Source organism: Thamnophis sirtalis, unplaced genomic scaffold, assembly GCF_051295495.1.
Source record: "Thamnophis sirtalis isolate CommonGarterSnake01/CBP01778 unplaced genomic scaffold, rThaSir2_p1.2 scaffold_3, whole genome shotgun sequence".
Lineage (NCBI taxonomy): Eukaryota > Metazoa > Chordata > Lepidosauria > Squamata > Natricidae > Thamnophis > Thamnophis sirtalis.
The window spans coordinates 76,308,470-76,327,683 of record NW_028261383.1 but is presented as its reverse complement, the minus strand read 5'-3'; the positions used below and the strand labels follow the sequence as shown (position 1 = coordinate 76,327,683).

The 19,214-nt window shown below is 38.9% G+C and overlaps 1 protein-coding gene across 5 annotated transcripts in view; it reads right to left on the bottom strand.

The window, feature by feature from the left end:
• DCAF1 (DDB1 and CUL4 associated factor 1) overlaps nucleotides 1–19,214 on the bottom strand; it is a 44,368-nt gene that overhangs the window by 5,257 nt on the left and 19,897 nt on the right. For 4 of the 5 annotated variants that reach the window (XM_087709226.1, XM_087709229.1, XM_087709227.1 and 1 more), the window contains 11 exons: nucleotides 18,460–18,629; nucleotides 18,068–18,192; nucleotides 15,651–16,911; nucleotides 15,134–15,332; nucleotides 13,626–13,708; nucleotides 12,962–13,046; nucleotides 10,172–10,405; nucleotides 8,939–9,032; nucleotides 8,081–8,185; nucleotides 6,900–6,973; nucleotides 6,643–6,747 (listed from right to left, as the gene is read on the bottom strand). In XM_087709226.1, coding sequence (XP_087565352.1) covers nucleotides 6,643–6,747; nucleotides 6,900–6,973; nucleotides 8,081–8,185; nucleotides 8,939–9,032; nucleotides 10,172–10,405; nucleotides 12,962–13,046; nucleotides 13,626–13,708; nucleotides 15,134–15,332; nucleotides 15,651–16,911; nucleotides 18,068–18,192; nucleotides 18,460–18,629 — 2,535 coding nt within the window. Of the gene's footprint in view, nucleotides 1–6,642; nucleotides 6,748–6,899; nucleotides 6,974–8,080; nucleotides 8,186–8,938; nucleotides 9,033–10,171; nucleotides 10,406–12,961; nucleotides 13,047–13,625; nucleotides 13,709–15,133; nucleotides 15,333–15,650; nucleotides 16,912–18,067; nucleotides 18,193–18,459; nucleotides 18,630–19,214 lie in introns of those variants that run through there. The other variant, XR_015695917.1, reaches the window with a different exon arrangement.

Genomic DNA, 19,214 nt, shown 5'->3' with positions numbered 1-19,214 from the left:
TCCAATTAACCTTTCTTCATATGTTTTAGCCTCCAGTCCCCTAACTACTCAAAAGACATGCCCATATTTTCCATTCAAAGTAAAAGGTTCTTGCTGACCCTTCCTCCAATTATTCAACAACCAAATTCTATTTTGTAAAACAGTATAAACTGTAAATTGTAAAAGAAAATATGTCAATCGGTGTCATACTAGCATTACTTTTCAACAAGAGAATAACTGCTTTTTTAAAAAGACAAAGGAGGAATCATTTCATCTTATTCATTAGACTACATCTTCTCACCCTGCATTGATATATCAAGATGAATGTGATTCATACATTCCAAAAACATGTCATACTTAAAATGCAATTCAGTTGTGCAAATGGCTAAGCTATAACAATTATGTAAATTCATTAAGATGTATTAACAACATAGCCAAACCTTACGGGTCTTCAGTACAAGTGGCATTTATAATAAAAACTATCTCAATTAATTGCCCAATTATTTTTCAAAATACTAAATATTCACATCACTGTACTTTGCTTCCCTACAACCAAGCATAAAATGGAACGCCCCAATATAATCATTTCTAACATTTCTATTCAGACTGGCAATGTAATCCAACAATACACGTTAGTGGGAACTGATCTTTTCTTATTTCTCAGTCATCTCACTTGATAAATTAAAAGCAGAAAGAGCAATTTTAATCTATAGTTACCAAATAATACTAAGTTGTTACACAGTACATCTCTTGTCACCAAGTAAACCACCTTTTCAGTTCCACAAACCACCACAAGAACTGCACATGCATTCACATAAAAAGCTTCCCCCCTGTAGATGATCTAGACACTGTTTTCTGGTTCTGTGAGTAGGGAAACATCAAGATCCCTGGGGGAAGAGGAGGTTTAACTTCTAGATGAAATTGCAAGTTTCTGTTCCTATTAGCAACTACAGCCATATCAAATGGTAGGGAGAACTTCGTTGAGCTCTACCAAAGGAGGCCAAGGAGATTCCCATACAAAGAAAGGGCCAGATTAGCCCACCTCTCAAGCTACACATTTCACACTATATCTGAATAATGGAAGTTTATTGGTAAACTGTATAAAAGGAACTGCCACTGTCAATTATATTTTCATTAAAGCATCTTTAGTTTTAAATTCCTCTTAGTCCCGGAAACTGATCTTCATATTACTGTAGACTTTTGAGACACCTTAGATTGAGGGATAAACAGGCAGCTCAAAATATCCATATATGGGAAAACACATACATACATACCAGTGGTGGGTTCCAGATTCCGTTCCAACCAGTATGGTTGGAATGGCCCCGGCGTCACCCACATGGCCACGCGCAGAGCGCGCACATGCATCGTACTTGCCTGTGACGCTTCCGCAAGCCTCCGCAATGATCCAGCTGCTCGGTGGAGCGTTGCGCAGGCGCCGTATGCACCACAGGCTTAAAGCACAGGTAAGGAGCTCGGGAGGGCGGGTAGGCCCTACCTGAAGCACCATGCCGGAACAGTACCCGGTGATCTGGGCTGGATCCAGTACTCCCGCACTGGGGCGTACCGCCTGCAACCCACCACTGATACATACATACATACATACATACATACATACATACATACATACATACATACAATCTCACTTGCTATTTTGGGCATACAGTCTCCAGATTTTTGAAAGAGATCATGAATTCAAAATCAGGCATTAATAATTATTTTACATAAAAAGTATCTAAAAATTTAGTATTTAAGAAAAAAAATCAGAAGGTGTAATCCCTATTACTAATAATAGAAGCATTAAAAAAAAGTGTGCAGATTTGCTGCAGCAGCCCTTGACTCACAACCACAATTGGGACTGAACTTCTGTTGCTAAGCTATATTGACATTAAATGAGTTACATGTCTGATTTTACAACCTTTTTGCTGCGATCATTAAGTGAATCATGCTGTGTTTAAGCAAATCTGGTTTCCCCCACTTGGCTTTGGTCGCTAGAAGCCCCCTGGGGTGGTTACAAATAAAACATGACTGTGGGGCATTGCAATCATTGTAAACATATGCCAGTTGCCATGCACTCACATTTTGATCATGTCATTGTGGGGACATTGCGATAGTCATAAATGCGAGGACTTATCAATGTCACAATGTCACTTGGAACAGACACTAAAATGGTAGTAAGTTGAGGACCATCAGTATGCATTGGAAATTGCAATCCTTTTTTAAAACCCAGGAAAGGGTTATGCAACTGGTCTTGTATGTTTTGTTTTAGCCCTGGAAAAATCCCAAATCTCAATTGCTATAGTAACATCTACAACTGCTATAATATCTCTATATTAGAAAGTATGCACTTTTCTTTCCTCTAACCAACTCTTAAATTATTAAATATATATATTCGATTTTCTAAGCATTGTTTTAGACAATTATTCTTACTTGGTGGGGGGGGGGGATCTTCAGCAAAAAAGCTTCTGTTGCTACATGAGTTTTTGTGGTAAACTAGAATCAAGCTCTTTCTGCTCCAAAACCTGAACTGCTATTCCACATGCTGTCCAAATCCTGGCACTGTCTGTAACTACCTCTGAATAAAATTCAACTTTCTCTAGTTTTTTGTTTTATATTAATATCTAGTAAACAAATTCTCTCTCCCTGAAAATATATTCCTTCTGCTTAAACATAGCTTATCTCGGGCTTAAATGCTGTTTACTCTTTCTGAATACATATTTCATTCAAAAAGATTGTTCTGAATATGTGAATGTAAAAATTAGCATTCCTTTTAGCTCCTTATTTGAACATTTGCATTTCTAAACCTTTATTGCCTACCTTAAATAGAAGATAATTTATTCTTTCATCTAAACTGCACAGAAATCCTGTATAAAAGATATATATTGCTTTTACCTTTAGAGCTTGGCCTCCAAATGCATCCCAACTCCTCCTTGGTAATCCAAATATAACACAGACCTGACTATACATATCAGCACACAGAAAGCAAGATTCTTAACCATAGGCTTCTACGTAGACCCAGAAGACATGGATAGACAGAATGCGTGTCACACAGCAAACCATTTGTAACAGAGGCAAAATTGGAGTGAAGAGATAAAACATAGTTATTGCCATTCTATAGCTTAGCCAACTAAAACAGTAACTTGGTATCTACAAGTACAAATGTTGCATCTTACATTTATCCTGTTTGGATTCCACAAGTAACATTCAGAGTCTTCATTCAGTGTGAGATATTAGAGAAAAACATGATCCATGTTAGAATACATGCTTTGCCTGCAATATATATTCAGGTAAAAAGGAATTTGGAAACAGAAAAGACCCTGTGAACAGCTGATGGAAAGTGAGTATAGATAACATTGAGCTGGATCAAGCTTTTATCAGTAAAAAAAAAATCAAAGGAATTTCAAAATAAATACCACTGTCCATTTACTGTGATTTAAAAATCAGTGTTTAAGGGGAAATTAAACATTTATCAAAAAGGACAGCTGTTCTTTGTTTAACTAGTTCAGCAACCATTTGAAGTTCAGTGATGTAGGTAGTTGTGGCAGGTCCTCATACTTAGAAATATCCTCAATCATTGTCAATGGGGAAGCCAGCAGGAGGTTGTATATGGTGACCACATGACACCTTCATTTAATGACTGTGGTTATTTGCTTAATGACAGCAATCCGAAGAACCAGAATTTCCATCCATAAGCAGCACAGTCAGGTGATGTTGCTTAGCAACATAAATTCTAGTCCCAACAGTCATTGTTAATTAGCTGTATTGAATACACTGTTATGTTTTATTTTTATGGCCTGGTTTGTATAGATCTTTTTAATAGTAATTAATTGCATGGGCTACTTAAATGGGCTCCAGGGAGTTAGTTCTTAAAGGCTATTGTTTGGGATTTAAAGCTGACTGTGATTTGCCATATTTGCCTAATGATTAAAAATCAGTGATAAGATTGGTTGGAATCTTATGAGGAATGCAGCTAAAATACTGTAAATATTTTGGATGCATTATGCAAAAGGAATATTTTTTTGAGAAAAATAATCCATTAACAGTTAATAAGTAATTCATATCCATAATCAAACAGGCTGAAGAACAATGAAATTTCATCGTGTTATACCTAACGTGAAATATCATGTGTTTTGATAATAAGTGGTATGAACAGCCTTGAATGCTGCACATTGAAAACTATTATGAGCTAGAACAACCTGTTGCAAAACAAATAAAGCATATGTGTGCCATAATTTTTCTCTCTCAAAAGGAACTTTGATTACATTTATGCAATTTCTCAAATATTTGCATTCCCAAGTGTTTATCTTTCTACAGTTTTGGCTGCCCTTTTTATTCAAGCCCATAAAAAAGGCTTAAATATTTATAATGAAGATATGCAACTAATCCATTTTTTTACACTAAAAATCATGCTGCAATGACCAGGGCAGTAAAGCTAGAGGAGACAGCATGACCTTTTACCATAGCTCCATAAAATATTTGTGGTGCTGCAAAAAAGAACTCCCTGGTATTAGAGGAGAAGACGTTCCATAGAGTCCCTTCATTTTGTAAGTGACTTTTTGTGTTTCAGTCACTGAAGTCTTTATTTTGTACTAAGAGAATCAGACATGGATTCAAGGAAGAGCTGAGACCACTGAGCTGGGCCTGTGTGCCATGCTGGGAAATGCGACATACTAAGAATGAAATAAAATGTAGTTGTTTTCCCACACTATTAAATAAGTTAGCTATCCTACAAAAATACATAGCTATTACTCCATAAGCAGAGACTGTTGTTGCTTTCAGCTAGGTTTACATCCATACTGCAATCACCAGAAGTGTGTGCAGGTGGTGGTCCAAAGGGAGGAGGAGGAGAAGGCAATGATGAAAGCAGCATTGCACAACACTCTCTTCCCCTTCTGTGCAAACCAAAGGAATGGAGCAAGCCTCTTGGCAGCACAGTTTTCTTTCTCAGCACACTCAGCTATGATACTGTCCAAACCAGGATGGAGAAATTCTATATATTGGGAAAATTTCTATTCAGGAGGGAATGTTAATTTAGTATTATACGAATACTAATAAAAGATGGATTACAGCACAATAAAAAAACCTTCCCCAAGTTTATTAATGGTAAAAGAGCATATCCAGAGGCAGGACTTTTCTGAGAGCAGAGGCACCGATAGCTATTTCTCATCCAGGGTAGCCCAAACAGGAAACCCAAACCCAACAGACTGGTTAAAAGGTTGCAGACTCAAACCTATGAGGAGAGGACAGAAAGAGCTGGGCAAGGGAAAATAACCTCACAGTGCATTGAATTGGTTTAGCTTAGTTTTCTATGCAATCTCAACATGCCTTTACAATGTGGAACTAGAAAGATTGGATGTAGTATACTTTTGTCTTCAGAAATCTTATGTAGCCCAAATGTAAAAGGTTTAAAAGACATTACAGATCAACAGTAGAGACTTGCCAAAATTGCAACTGTTGTTGTAAACGTAACTTTCCCTCAAAGTCCCAAGGAATTGTTCTGTGTTTCCATTTGCAAAACATCTTTTTGTCTCATTTTTAATATTGGCTCTATCATTCAGAAATTCAGCTCTTGCAAATGCTGAAGTGTCTTATATAGAAGGGCAAATCAGTATCCCTCTCCAAGATTGACTTTGGATTGTAACTCATCCTCCACTGCCCTTAGAGGAGATAAAAATATGGTCAGAAAAGCAAACACTAAGACAGAAATGTATATCAGCAAGAGGGCCAGCCTAAGCCCAGATCTCATTGCAACCTTTTATTGCAACAGAGCTTTCCAGGAAAAGATATGGAATATGTGTTAAGGAGTTTTAAAAACAGAGGCAATATCCTGTCTTTCAGAAAACTGAAAAAAAATTAACATGTTGAGAAAGGAGCCTGCTACCTCAAGAAAACACTGAACTTCATAACAGATGGAGTAATAAAAAAAGATTAGCAATGAAAAGTTTAGTGCTTGTTATTAGGGTTGCATCACACTCGGCACCTACAAAAACTAAATGAAATGCCAATGGCAATGAATGAAATCCTGCCTAATGAATCTACCCTAATAGATAAATCAGAAAATCAAATTGCAACACTATTTACTTGTTTTATTCTCTTAAACTTTGCCATGACAATCCTTTAACTTTATCTGCATAAACACCATTTTTTTGGCTGAAATAATTTAAAAAAAATCATTATCCATATAAATGACAAACCCAAATCATCAAACAAAAAATGTGACACCAAAGTGCATCAAGAACAGCAGCTGAGCATTCATCTCAACTGCATACGTTATTTGCTGCAGCCCTAAAAAGACAAGGAGTAATAATCATTTTCAGATATCCTAATGGCCAACTACAGGTATATCAGTAAAACAATGGAAACAAACAGCAGAATCTTTAAGCAAGCTTGAATCTTTCTTCCTATTTAGCCAGGAACAATTTCACAGCCAAGCCTTGCCATTTCATGATTGGCTACCTGAAGCAAAAGCCCAAGAAATTCCACAAATCATCATAAGAGAACATCTTATGATGATCCTGCATAGAATTATAAGCCTAGCTACCTCATTAGAGGTACTGACTGACAAGTTTAATCATACATACATACATAATTAAGCACTCAATAAGTCAAAAGTTTCTTACCGCCTGTCACCAGAAACAAGGCATTCATCAGAACTCTGCTTCTCACCTGATCATCGTCCTCATCCTCCTCGTCTTCTGCCAAACGCTGTCTGCCTACTTCATATAGCCTGCAAACAGTATCCATGTTCATGGCATCCATACTTCCCTGGTTCTATAAAAGGAACAATCAGCACAACATAGTAAATTAATTTTCCAGCCAAAGCTATTAATGAACACTGTATGATTATTTTTCTTCAATGATAGTGTGTGTGTGTGTGTGTGTGTGTGTGTGTGTGTGTGTGTGTGTTTATTTATAAAATTTACCTCAATAACAGCTAAATAACAATCCTTTGTGTCCGTACATAGATCAAAGATGTTTCTTTTCACATCAATGGTGGCTGGAAAAAAATATAATATAGATATAAGACATATAAGGAAGTCAACCGGACACTGGAAAGTCCCAGAGCTGGATAAGTAGCCTTTAAGCTTGTGAAATCTGGCATTCTGTATCTTATCTACTGTATGTCTAGAACCCCAAGGCCAACCTCCACATAAAAGGATGGCCTTAGTGAAGAAGGAGACAGGAAAGAGAAAATGGTGATGTAGGGTAGAAAAGGCAATTCCTTGCTGCAATTTACAAGACATATATCAGAAAGATATTTTTAAACGTATAGCTCTGAAATTATCTGAAATACCCCAGGATGCAATATTTTTAGCTGGGGATCTACAATTTTTAGCCTATGAGGATGACAGAAAGCATGTTTCTGATCATACCATGAAATTACTAATAGGAAAAATGGTGAAGGAAGGGGAAAAAAGAAATGTTGGTTCTCCTCCCTTTTTTAACTATTGAGTTCAAAATCTACAAAGATTTAGAGGGTCAGACCATTTTTTTTTAAAAAAATAACCCATAGTAATGCATTTAATCAGCATGATTTAGAAGTACTCTGAAATAGCAAAATGGAGGCTAGAGGAATCACATGCAGCTTGAAAGTCAGTCTCTAATAAATATACAATTGTCTCATTCCTCCTCCTTTTATTTCAACAGCATGTGGGAGGGAGATTTTCTCATACTATTTGTTTAGTAATCTTTTGATTCCTCTACTAACAAATTTTGAACAGATTCTGAACTGAAGTAGTATACTTCATCAATAAAAAGGTAGTGTTTTCATTTCCCCCATGTAGTAGGAAAGGAAAGAGAGAGATTTTCCTTCCGCTTGTTATAATTTTTTGAATATTTGGCCTTGGAAATTTGCCAAACATAATATACTTTACTGAAGTACTCCACTCTGAACAAATTTTGAGATTTTTTTATGTATTTGGCATTTTGTTCCCCCTATATTTTCATTCTTTACTTTTACAGAAAAAAATCATTTTTGATGTTTAACCAAATTTACATTCTGGAAAGATGATGATAGTAAATGGATAATAAATGTTTCCTAGCAGAGCAGCTGAAATCATAATTTCATTTGGTTTATTTCAATAGGAACAATTATAATCTTTACCAATTGGTTTGTAATCTGTTGCATTGAATGTCCTGAAGGATGATCCAAAAGGACTTCGCATTCTCTCTTCCAGCAAATCATCTTCATCATCGGCTTGTAGCATAGCTGATCAAGAAAGAAAATATTTTTAGGGAATATAAGGAGAGGAAGCATATGACACAAGAATTTAGGAGTTTAAATGAATCTTTTTGTTTTTAAATACATATTTGCTCCTATAATTGAATAAGATTACTATCAAAAAATCAGAAAATATAGAGCCATACAACTGTACTACACTTTAGGTTAGAAATTTAAATTCCATTTTAGTTAGTTATGATTCATTTTGTTTAAGATTCAAAGAATACCAAATGGAGCAACAAAGCTAAACAAGGAGAAAAAGGCACCATTAAAAAAAAGTAAGGGAAAATGTTAAGCGAGTTTCCAGAGAAGTCCATAGAAGCCATCCTTATGCAGATGGTTGGCCATTGTAAGAACAGATTGCTGGCCAAAATAATCCAGGAGTCCAATCAGCAGGGTACTGTTTATGTTAATATATATATACAGGAACATAGAAAATTGCTTTCATGAATCAGAATTCTTCTCCCTTAACTCAGAAGTGCTGGCCCTGACTGACAATTGCCTCCCAACTTTTCAGATTACAGCCTTTCCCAATCCTATGTGAAAATGCTAGAGATTCAGCTAAGACTGAACCTCAGCCCCTTCTGAAGTCTACTGCCAACTCAAGACCTGTTAAAAAGTGTTTTCACTTGGCAAATCTTGGCAACACCCACTGTGCTGTTTTGGTGACTGCTAGAAAGTATGATGAAACAAAATCTATAGCTCTCCCGATGCCATCACATAATGAAAACCGGTCATTACCTCCATACATAACTGTCCCAGTATGGTTGAAAACAACACGGCATTGATCCAAAGCAGGCACTGTGTGTAACAAGTGGAAAGTCCGCAAGTCCCACTGGAGAGATCATTAAGGAAGATTCTGCACTATAAATAAGGGACATTAGTAAAGGATCTCGCTCTCCAGCTCCAATGACAGCCTCACACTCGCCATCATCTGCCCAGCCATGAGACAGAATTTCTCTAACAATTATAGTAACGTATCTGAATAATCTAATGGATTATTTCCTCAATTTGCATGATACATATATGTTTGAATCATATATCACAGAATAATACTTTTGAATCTACCCACCAAATTTCATTTCAGCTTGCAAAATCACCTAAAAGTTTTGAATTGACCTTGCATTAATTCTTCATGTACAGAATTTCACAGATGTCTTTATGGTGGGATGGATCTACCATGGATCACCAGACTCTAAAGTTAGGAGAGTCATAGTTGCTCTCACTTTTGTAATAAAGGCAAATGTTATGCTAGAGAATCTTAAAAGTATACTGAAAATACAACCACTGATATAATAATTATTCTACAAAAAGTTACGGTTCAACTATATTTGAACTGAAAAATATTTTAGTCAAAGGAAACCCAAAAAGGATATTTTATAAATCTACTGTTTTTCTACCAATCCTTTTTTCTTCTCTTCAGCCATACACAAGACTATCAGGATAAAAAGAGTTTGCCCTTTCCAGAAATCTGGATTCATTACTGTGCTGGGCTTTCTTGTTTTTGCTGTTTTCTAAATGGCTTCCATCTCTTCTTCCATCGTGCTTTTCTTATCTTTCCCCCAATTTTCTTGCTTTATTAACCAAATGTGTATAGATACCCATCCCATTAAAAAGTGGCTCCTAGAAACCTGGCTGCAGTATGTTCATTTCTGTACTACAGAGCAGTACTGTTTATACCTTCTGCTGAAAAATGTATTGTCTTAGTCACTTTGAGCAGACAACTTCAATTGACTTGACAATAAGCAAGACCAAAAAGTTTACAACCTGCTGTTATTTCCACAATTAAGGATTTTCGTTTTGAGTTCTCACATGAAAGAGGATTGGGTTTATCTTATGTGCTGCTGAGAGTCACACAATTTAAGTTGTATGACCTTATTATAAACCTTGAAATTAAATAAACAATTAAGTAAGCTCTTCCTACCAGCCTCTACTATTCCAACAGACACTGGAGTTAAGGTTAAAAAAGGATACAATTTCTGTGTTCACTATGACCTCCAATCCATTCGGGTGGAAAACGCCACTGATGGTCATATTGAATTTATCAAATTTATGAATAGCCTGTGCAGAGCGAACATCCCAGAGGACACCATCGTTTAAGACAAGGTCATCTGTGGGGTTAAAGGTGGCAGAATTCTTCTTGTAGTTGTTTGCAAGATCTGGGTTAAACAAAGTCAAGAGCTTGTTGCCAGTCTGAATATCATAGATCTTTTAGATGAAAAAGGAAAAAAGAAAATAACTTAGTCAACACATGTCAAATATTTTGTCCAAAAAAGCACATGCAACCGTTTCCAAATCACTCACATTTTATGGATTCTCATCTACCTTGTTTTCCTCATGCTTGCTGGAGAACTCTGAGAGTTGAAACCCATATATCTTAAAAGTTGTCGATATGAAGAATGAATAATCCAACAATCGTATTAGTTTTAAATTTTATTTCTGTCTTTTAGAGTTTACCTCAGACCATTTGGTGTCACATGCAAACCTCACAAATTCTTCGGCCTCTGTCTCCAAATGATTAAGGGAAAAGTTGGCCTCGAACAGAACTTTGTCATCTAATAACCCAGGGAGAAAGCATGGTTGTTGCTCACTTCTCATAGATTCATTCCTATGCCCTAGAACATCGATGGCAAATCTTTTTTGGCTCACGTGCCATAAGCGGGGGGAATGCAGGCGGGTTGTGTGCGGGTGTGCCACACCCATAATGCAATGCACGACACCCCCCCCAGTGCGCATGCGTGCATGCCAAACGTGTCTATTTTTTGCATGCTTTTTTCACCCTCCCCAGGCTCCAGAGGCTTCGTAGGAGCCTGGGGAGTGTAAAAGCAGCCTCTCCCCTCCCGGAGGCCCTAGGAGATTCCCTGAAGACTCCGGAGTGCAGAAAACCGGCCCTACGGGAAAACTGGAATTTCAGGAACAGACTTCTGGTTTGCTTGTAGGACCAGTTTAAGCCCTCCGGAGCCTTCAGGGGCCTTCCAGAGGCTTCCCTGAAGGCTCTGGGTTTGCCCTTAGGGCCATTTTTTTGCACTCCAGAGACTTCAGGGAAGCTCCTGAAGCCTCTGGAGGGCCTCGGTGGGGGGAGGCTGTTTTTGCCCTCCCCAGGCTCCTAAAAAGCCTCTGGAGCCTAGGGAGGGTGAAAAATGGCTTTAAAAAAGGCTGAACTCAGCTGACCAGCGCGCACATGCACACTGGCCAGCTGACAGGGGAACGCCTTGCGTGCTCTGACAAATGGCTCCGCGTGCCACCTGTGGCATGCATGCCATAGGTTCGCCATCCCAGCCATAGAATATTCTATGACACGAAACAAAACTGCTGGGCTGAAAACTATACTTTGATATTTGAATGTGTGGCTTGCAATATAAAAGTATTCTAGCTGATATTAGAGGCAGTGAGTTACATAATAATGCCCAATGTAGTATGTGGTGAAAAAGATTCACAAAACAAAAAGGAAGATGATAACATTCCGTCATTAATACTCAATAACATTTAACATCTTATTCCCTTCTTTTAAAATTGTTTTCGTAAAGTAATCTATTCTTTTATATTCTGAGCATCTGGCTTTATTACTTTTACCTTTTTTGTCAGAATAGATTACATCCCGGATTCTTAACTGCCACTTGCACTTTGCTGAAGTTCAGAATTAACATTTTAGCTTGTCACAAATGACCATAGTATGAACCCAGATCAGATTATAGTTGAAGGCTAACAGAAAGAATAGTAAATCAACAGAAAAACGTCTTGCTTAAAGATAAAAATGCAGGAATAAGAACAAAAAGCAGAAGGAAAAGTGCCGAGATTTTAATAGATACACACAGCATGGGCTAAATGGGCTAGAGGTGACTTGTATCAGGTCATAAGAAACAATTGTTATATCTTCTGGAATGTTGTGAGAAAATTGAAAGCAATGCTAGCCACAATGCCTAGCTTGCCAGTTGTTTGACAGCTAGCAGCGCAACACAACTGCAGCAATGGTACCATGGCTTTCACTAACTCTTCCTTTTCTCTTGCAGTGCAACTATGTCACCTCCTCCTTTTAAGAGAAAGAAAATTGGCAAAATTTACAGCTATCATCTTCCACTCAAATCCTGCCATCTTTCCTCTATTCAGAGTATCTCCCTTGAGTAGAATTTTCCCCACAGAATTCTGGATTCAATATTCATCTTTATTTTTCCTAAGGTAAATAAATTGCTATCATTTAAAAAAAAAAGCCAGATTCTACAGTTTCTGTCTTGAAAGCTTCCAACGTATTTAATTTTACAACTAGGAAACATTTGCTGATGTATAACCAGTTTGCTTTTTAAGGAATAAATATGAATTCTGGCATATGTTCCAGAAAACAGTCTTTCTCATGAAGTATTAGGGCTATAATTACAGATGTTCAAAGGTAGGATTGTGTCTTGAAGAATATATTGCACATTTTGATATTAAAGAATATCTAATCTAATCCCACAAAACATATCTGAACTTTAGATCACTTCTGAGCTTACTTCTAATTCTCTCAAGTAATGCCAGTGCACTTAATCAATATATTTGTCATTTAGCACCACTTTTCTATTTGTTAAAAAATATATGGCAGTGATTACAGATTTTTAGTAGTATTTATTTATTAAATTTATATACCACCAATCTCACTTTAATGGTTTCAAGCCATGAAACGTATTTTTAGGAATAACCTCGCTCTCTGCATTTTCAAGTGCTGTATATAATGGCTGTGGCTTGTAAGTAACCCTGTATTTCTTCTGAGATTCAACAACCAATACTTACATGGGCAATGTCCCCCTTGGTGCCAATGACCCTATCTTGAGAATGCTTACTGAACTCAACATAATGGTCATCCGTGAAGGAATGCCTGCGAGGAAAAAGCACATCATCAGCCAACTACAAAGAACGAAGCTTTCACTCAAAAAAATGTGCTTTTATCTAGTATATGTGAATACATCTGCAATAGCAATAAGACTTTCACCTCGTGTTTTACAGTACTATGTACTGTGTCAGTATATTGTCCTCAACAATCTGGATCAGAAGGATGAGTTAACCTTGAGCCAGACAGCATCAAACTCCTGGCTGTGGGCAGAGTCTGCCTGCAATACTGCATTCTAACCACTGTGCCACATGGTTCTTTGTATACACAATACGCAATAACTGTCAGGAACTAATAGAAAAAAGTATCACACATCTTGGCTACTTTAAAGAGCCTGAATATTATACAGTATTTAAAACCAAAAAGTTTTAAATATTAAAATATTGCCCGATTAATGGCCTGCTCATTCAAGACAATTAAATCACCATAAAGGAGTAATGTTTTTAACCTTGGCAACTTTGTGGACTTCAATTCTTAGTGTGCTGGGCGGGGAATTGTGAAAACTGAAGAACAACATCTTAAAGCTGCCAAGGTTGAGAAGCACTGATTGCTAGAAAGCATACATACTTGGTTTCAAAGACAGATTTCATTCCCCACAATGCAGAAAGTGGCTGGCTCCAGGAAGCAGATGTCAGCAATAAAGAACCATCCTGCAGTTTGGGAAGAGAAGTCAAAGCAGACACTCTTTAGGCATGTGGACAGCATGTGGGGTTTCTTTTAAGAGAAAGGGGAATTTCTACCTATGTCACAATGTACAAAATACTCTTCTAGGCAATAGCAATAGCAATAGCAGTAGACTTATATACCGCTTCATAGGGCTTTCAGCCCTCTCTAAGCGGTTTACAGAGAGTCAGCATATTGCCCCCAACAATCTGGGTCCTCATTTTACCCACCTCGGAAGGATGGAAGGCTGAGTCAACCCTGAGCCGGTGAGATTTGAACCGCTGAACTGCTGATCTAGCAGTAGCCTGCAGTGCTGCATTTAACCACTGCGCCACCTAGGCAGATAATACTCTTGCCAATTTAAGGTAGTATGGTCACAATTATACAAAGATAAAACCACTAACATACTATTGGCTTGGTCTGACCAGATGGTTATTACAAATCAACTGTACTGAACAATGATTCCATTTCAGGCATAAGCCAATCATCTCCAAAGATCAGAAAATAGAGACTGGTTTTGGAAGCTCATCTCTTCCTCAATCTTCTGAATGTTCAGAAAAAAAGTTTTAAACCATAATGAATAGAGTGATCTATGATAGGTTACAGGTAATCCTCAATTTATGACTGGTCATTTAACAACTGTCAAAAGTTACATCCTCAAAAAGGTTGCATTATAAAACATCACACTCCACTCCCCCATTAGTCACATGATCATGATCTGGGTGCTTGCCAGTTGTTCACATTTATAACTGCTTGCCATGCAACCCACAATCATCTGATTGCCATTTGCAGTCTTCTCTGCCGGCTTCCCCAGAAAGTCAATATGAAAGACATTCTTTGGCAGGCAGCTCGTCCAGCCAGTCCCCAGAGATGAGTAGGAATTCCAAGTGGAGAGCCGAGATGCAGTGTAGTAAGATAAGGAGCACTGAGGGGAGGTGGGAGAGGCCCTGAGAAGCCGGGTGCATGTCATGCTTGTATCTCTCCCAGGAACTGAAAATCCTGCTTGGATTTCAGCAGGGAGCATTTGTAGCTCATGAACAGTCTCAATCAGGTTCTCCCTTCCCACCCCCGAGACACTCTGCACTCCCTACTTGGGATTGCTAAGCAACCTGTACAATCACTTAACACCTGAAATCAGTTATGTGACATCTTACTTAATGATCCCTTCACTTAGTAACCAAGATTCCAGGTTCAATTGTGAACATAAGTCAAGGACTACCTATATTTTAAGCAATGACTAAAAATCCCACCTAAGTCAATAAAATCAGGCCGTAACATCCTGTTGTGCTATTAAACACAACTTGTAATGTTTTCTCATTCCTGGAGTTTTGCCTAATCTCCCAATCCTTATGAAAGAGAGAATGCTATTATTAAAGTGTACCTGACCTGAATATTCTCTGTCTTTTCCTTACCCTGGATGGTTCAAGATGCGTGATAGCAGAGTTATGGCACTTGTAGCTGGCCTCCTCCTGCCCGCTAAAGACATTGTAGAGTTTTAGGTGCCCTGTGCAGGTGCCCAACATCAGGAATCGCTCCCGTGCAGAAAATGCACAACACGTAAAGCCACTTTCATCTTCATTTGCTTCCCGGAACACAGAAATTGGACGGAACCTGGGATATGAAAGAGCAACTAAGTAAGAAAATTAATTTTCAGGAAAGGAAAAGGAGAAACAGGAGCAACAGCCAAACGCGACTGAGGTTGGGCAGCTGCATCTTAGTCTGCTAGGAGAAAAGACACGGCTTCAGCTTTCTTTGTAAAGGAAGAAGGGTCTTGCCAATAGCTCAGAAATGCTATAGAGGTGATATAGCAAAGTCTTCCTTGTGGTCTCAAGGCAATCAGTTTTGTCCAAGCCAAGGTATGGCACCCAAATCCACTTTCTAAATGGCATGGCCCAAAAAATCGTAGGAATAAAGAACCATCTTCCTTACCTGCTAAATATAAGGTGTCTATCAAAGCATCCACCATCTACCCCGCCATACTTTGGGAAGGCTGCCCTGCGGGTCAGCCGCGAGGTAAAGTTAGTTGGCGCTTGGCGCCTCTGTTTTGGCTCAGGACACTGGTGGGGTGTAAAAAGAGAAAAGGGGGGACAAGTAGCTACAGGGTTTTTGCAGCGCGCATGCTGCTCCCTAAGGTACTCTGTGATTATACTGTCCAAGGTGGGAGGGGAAGGCAGGTGTCTGTCCAGCTGTTTTTTGATAGCTGGGCTCTGACTGTAGGCGCCGTGGTCTGATTTTTGCCGAAGCACTCTGATTTTTCTGCCATTGCAGGGAGATGGTCTCTCACGGATAAAGCTAATTCTGCCAATCACTGGGGCGTTGGTGGCATGAGATGGGCCTGGCAGTGCAAGTGGGCCCTGGCAGCCAGCTGGTCTTGGCTGAGGGTGAACAGAGGAAGCACCAGAAGCAACAGAAGGATGGTTAGTCAACCGGGCCGCAATGCCATTTGCTATGCGAGGGGTACGAGGCAGAGACACAGGAGATGAAGTGGCAGGAACTGGGGTGAAGGCAGAGGAATGAGAAGCTGCTGTCATGGGTAGATCTGCCTCCTTTGTAAGAATGGTAGCAGTTTCTCCTAGCCCTTTAGAGATGAGATGGTTCCTGATCAAAAGGAGCAGCTCCTTCTCAGGAAATGAAATCCTCGACTGGGCCACCACATCTGCCTTCTGCAGTCGGGCCAGAGAGACATCGGTCCCAATCAACAAGGGTTTTCCTGAGACACGCTCTATCAGCTCCGCAGCGTATTTGCAAAACTTGACATGCTCGCTGCGCTTATCCTGCAGCACAGGCTCCTTCATTAGCTGCTGGATCTGACAGCTGCTGAACAGGGGCAGCTTGCTGATGATCTGCCGGACTGTACTACTTCGCGACAACCCAACCAGAGCTTTGCAAGCCAATGCTCGGATCTGGTCTGCATCTGTAATGGGCATTTTGACAGAGAGCAAGGATAACAGCACTTTGATGCCATTGTTTGACTGCACCACGTTCCACATCTTGGCCAAAGTATGCTCACTATTCCTGGGTGTTTGGGGGAGTGCGCGACGAGGTGTGCCAGAGATAAATTTGCCAATGCTGGAGATGCGATTGTCTGGACCGCAGACACAGTTAATGATGATCTGAAGGGCAGATTTTTGGATTTCAGCATCGTGAATAAAGAATTCACCCTCGGCAAGCCCCAAAATGATGCTGATACCTGAAAAAAAGAAAAAAAAATAAGTGAAACATTAGCAAGTAAAATGTATCACACATTAGTGTAAGAGAACAATGGCTCTGCTTGTATATTATAGGAGTGATGTCTCTTTTGACTCATGTAATGCTGCACAAATCTGTGTTTATCTAGTGAAAATGTTGAGCAATACACAATACAGACTAAACCTTATTTTTTCCCACCTGCATCTCAACAGACCCCATTGCCATGAAATAAAGAAATTCCTACAAGGATTAGTAATAAAGCAGTCAAAAAAGAGTGTTAAAGGCAGCTTCATTCTAAAAATCCCTTGAACATCTCATTCTTTCAAATAATTCTTAATGTTATAGCACTAGATTCTCTCACAATGATTAGGAGGGTATAATTCCGTAATGGCGAACCTATGACATGCGTGCCACAGGTGGCATGCAGAACCATATCTGAGGGCATGCGAGGTGTTGCCCTATGTCAGTTCCAGCATGTGCCAGCTGATTTTCAGCCTTTCGTAGGGCAGGGGGAGGCCATTTTTCTCCCTCCCCAGGTTTCAGGAAAGCCTCCCAACTGCCCAACAGGACGTCCACAGTGAGGCCTGCGCACATGCGCGCGGGGGGGGGGAGGGGATTGCACACCCTTTTGGCACCCAAGCAGAAAAACATTCGCCATCACTGGTATAATTCAACCTAATAATTGGAAATGAAAATTCTAAAGCTGGTGTGTGTGAGAGAAAATGAGCCAATAACGAACCAGATGTCTTTGCTTCTAGTTTCCCTTTCAAATCTATCCATACACCTTAGTGAGAGGCAGAGAACAAGCTGATGAAAACAGTGATGTATAATACAAACCCTATTCTTTTTTTAATGTGCTTCATACATGTTGTCGCACATGTACAAAAGGAGTGAAGCATAGGGTGCAATACTGTTTTAATCATTTGGACAAAAGCAGCAACATCCTACATATGTCTCTCCCCGCCCCCCTGCCCCCCAACCTGAGTTAATCTGTTCAGACAGATGAAACCATCCAGTTAAAAAAGAAATCATTTGTACTAACTAGAGCCATGCAGTCAAGAGGATCCTTTGTCATAGTCCATTTGCTCAGAATTTAAAAGTTTTACATTGACACTGGTATTTGTAGGAAGCACACCGAGAGATGAGGTTTCACCTACCCACAATAGAAATAGATGTTCCTCCCTCATCCACGGTATCCACTGCCTCAGCTAACTGTAACTGAATTTTTGGAACCACAGTGAGGATGGCCAAAACATCCAACGCGTAACGCACCGTGTCGTTTCTGATAAATGAAAATGAAATACATATAACTCAAAGCATTATGAAACCTATTAAAGGAAAAGTGAACTGAATAAATTCACGGGATAGTCTTTTTCAAAAACAAGAGAGTATATTGTTTTTATTAATTTTATGGGGAACTCCAGAAATCTGTCAGGTACAAACAAACTGTGTTAATATTAATAAATATATATTAACCACAGAGGATAGTTGTCCTGAAGCAACTGCCATCTCAACTTATAAGGTATTTCATATCCTGTTGTTCTCTCACCTTGCATAGTAAGTCTTCCAATTGCATGCTATTGAAATAAGCTGAAGCATGAGCTGTACACAACATAGCTTGAGAAACACCTCTGCTGGATCCCAATAGAGCTGACCTGGTCCATATTCTATTAAAAACTCCATCATTTCCACAATCTGTTCATGAGTATAGGAACAAGCCTGCAAGTAGAAGCAAACATTCTAATAGCTTTATCATCACCTATCTGGAAAAATTAAGACAAACATTTTATAAAATAGTTTTTTAAAAAAAAAAATCCAATCTACTTCTACGGAAATCAAAAACTATTCAAAAACTAACTACAAAATTTAAAATCTATAAAAACGCAAAGTAAAAACAGGAGCATATATTTAAAAACCCAATGACCTGATCCACTATTTTAAATTGCAAATCCAAGAGCATTCAATGTTTTAAAAAAATCTTCCGTTTATTAGATTGTAAAGAATGTAGGTTTAGTGGTCTTTTGCGAAGAAGAATTTGGAGTAACGAAATCATCAATGAAAACAATTCAACAGATTCTACAGGTAACTTTCTGTAAAAAAGGACAAGGATCCTGTGCATTGAACTGGATCCTCACAGCCAGCTGAAAAGTGGTACAGTTAAATTGCAGCCCCAGAAATAATGTGCCCTAAATTGGTCTATGACAGGGGTCAGCAAACTGCGGCTCTGGAGCCGCATGTGGCTCTTTCCTCCCTCTGCTGCGGCTCCGTCACCAGTTGGCACCACAATTTTGAGAAGAGCTTCTG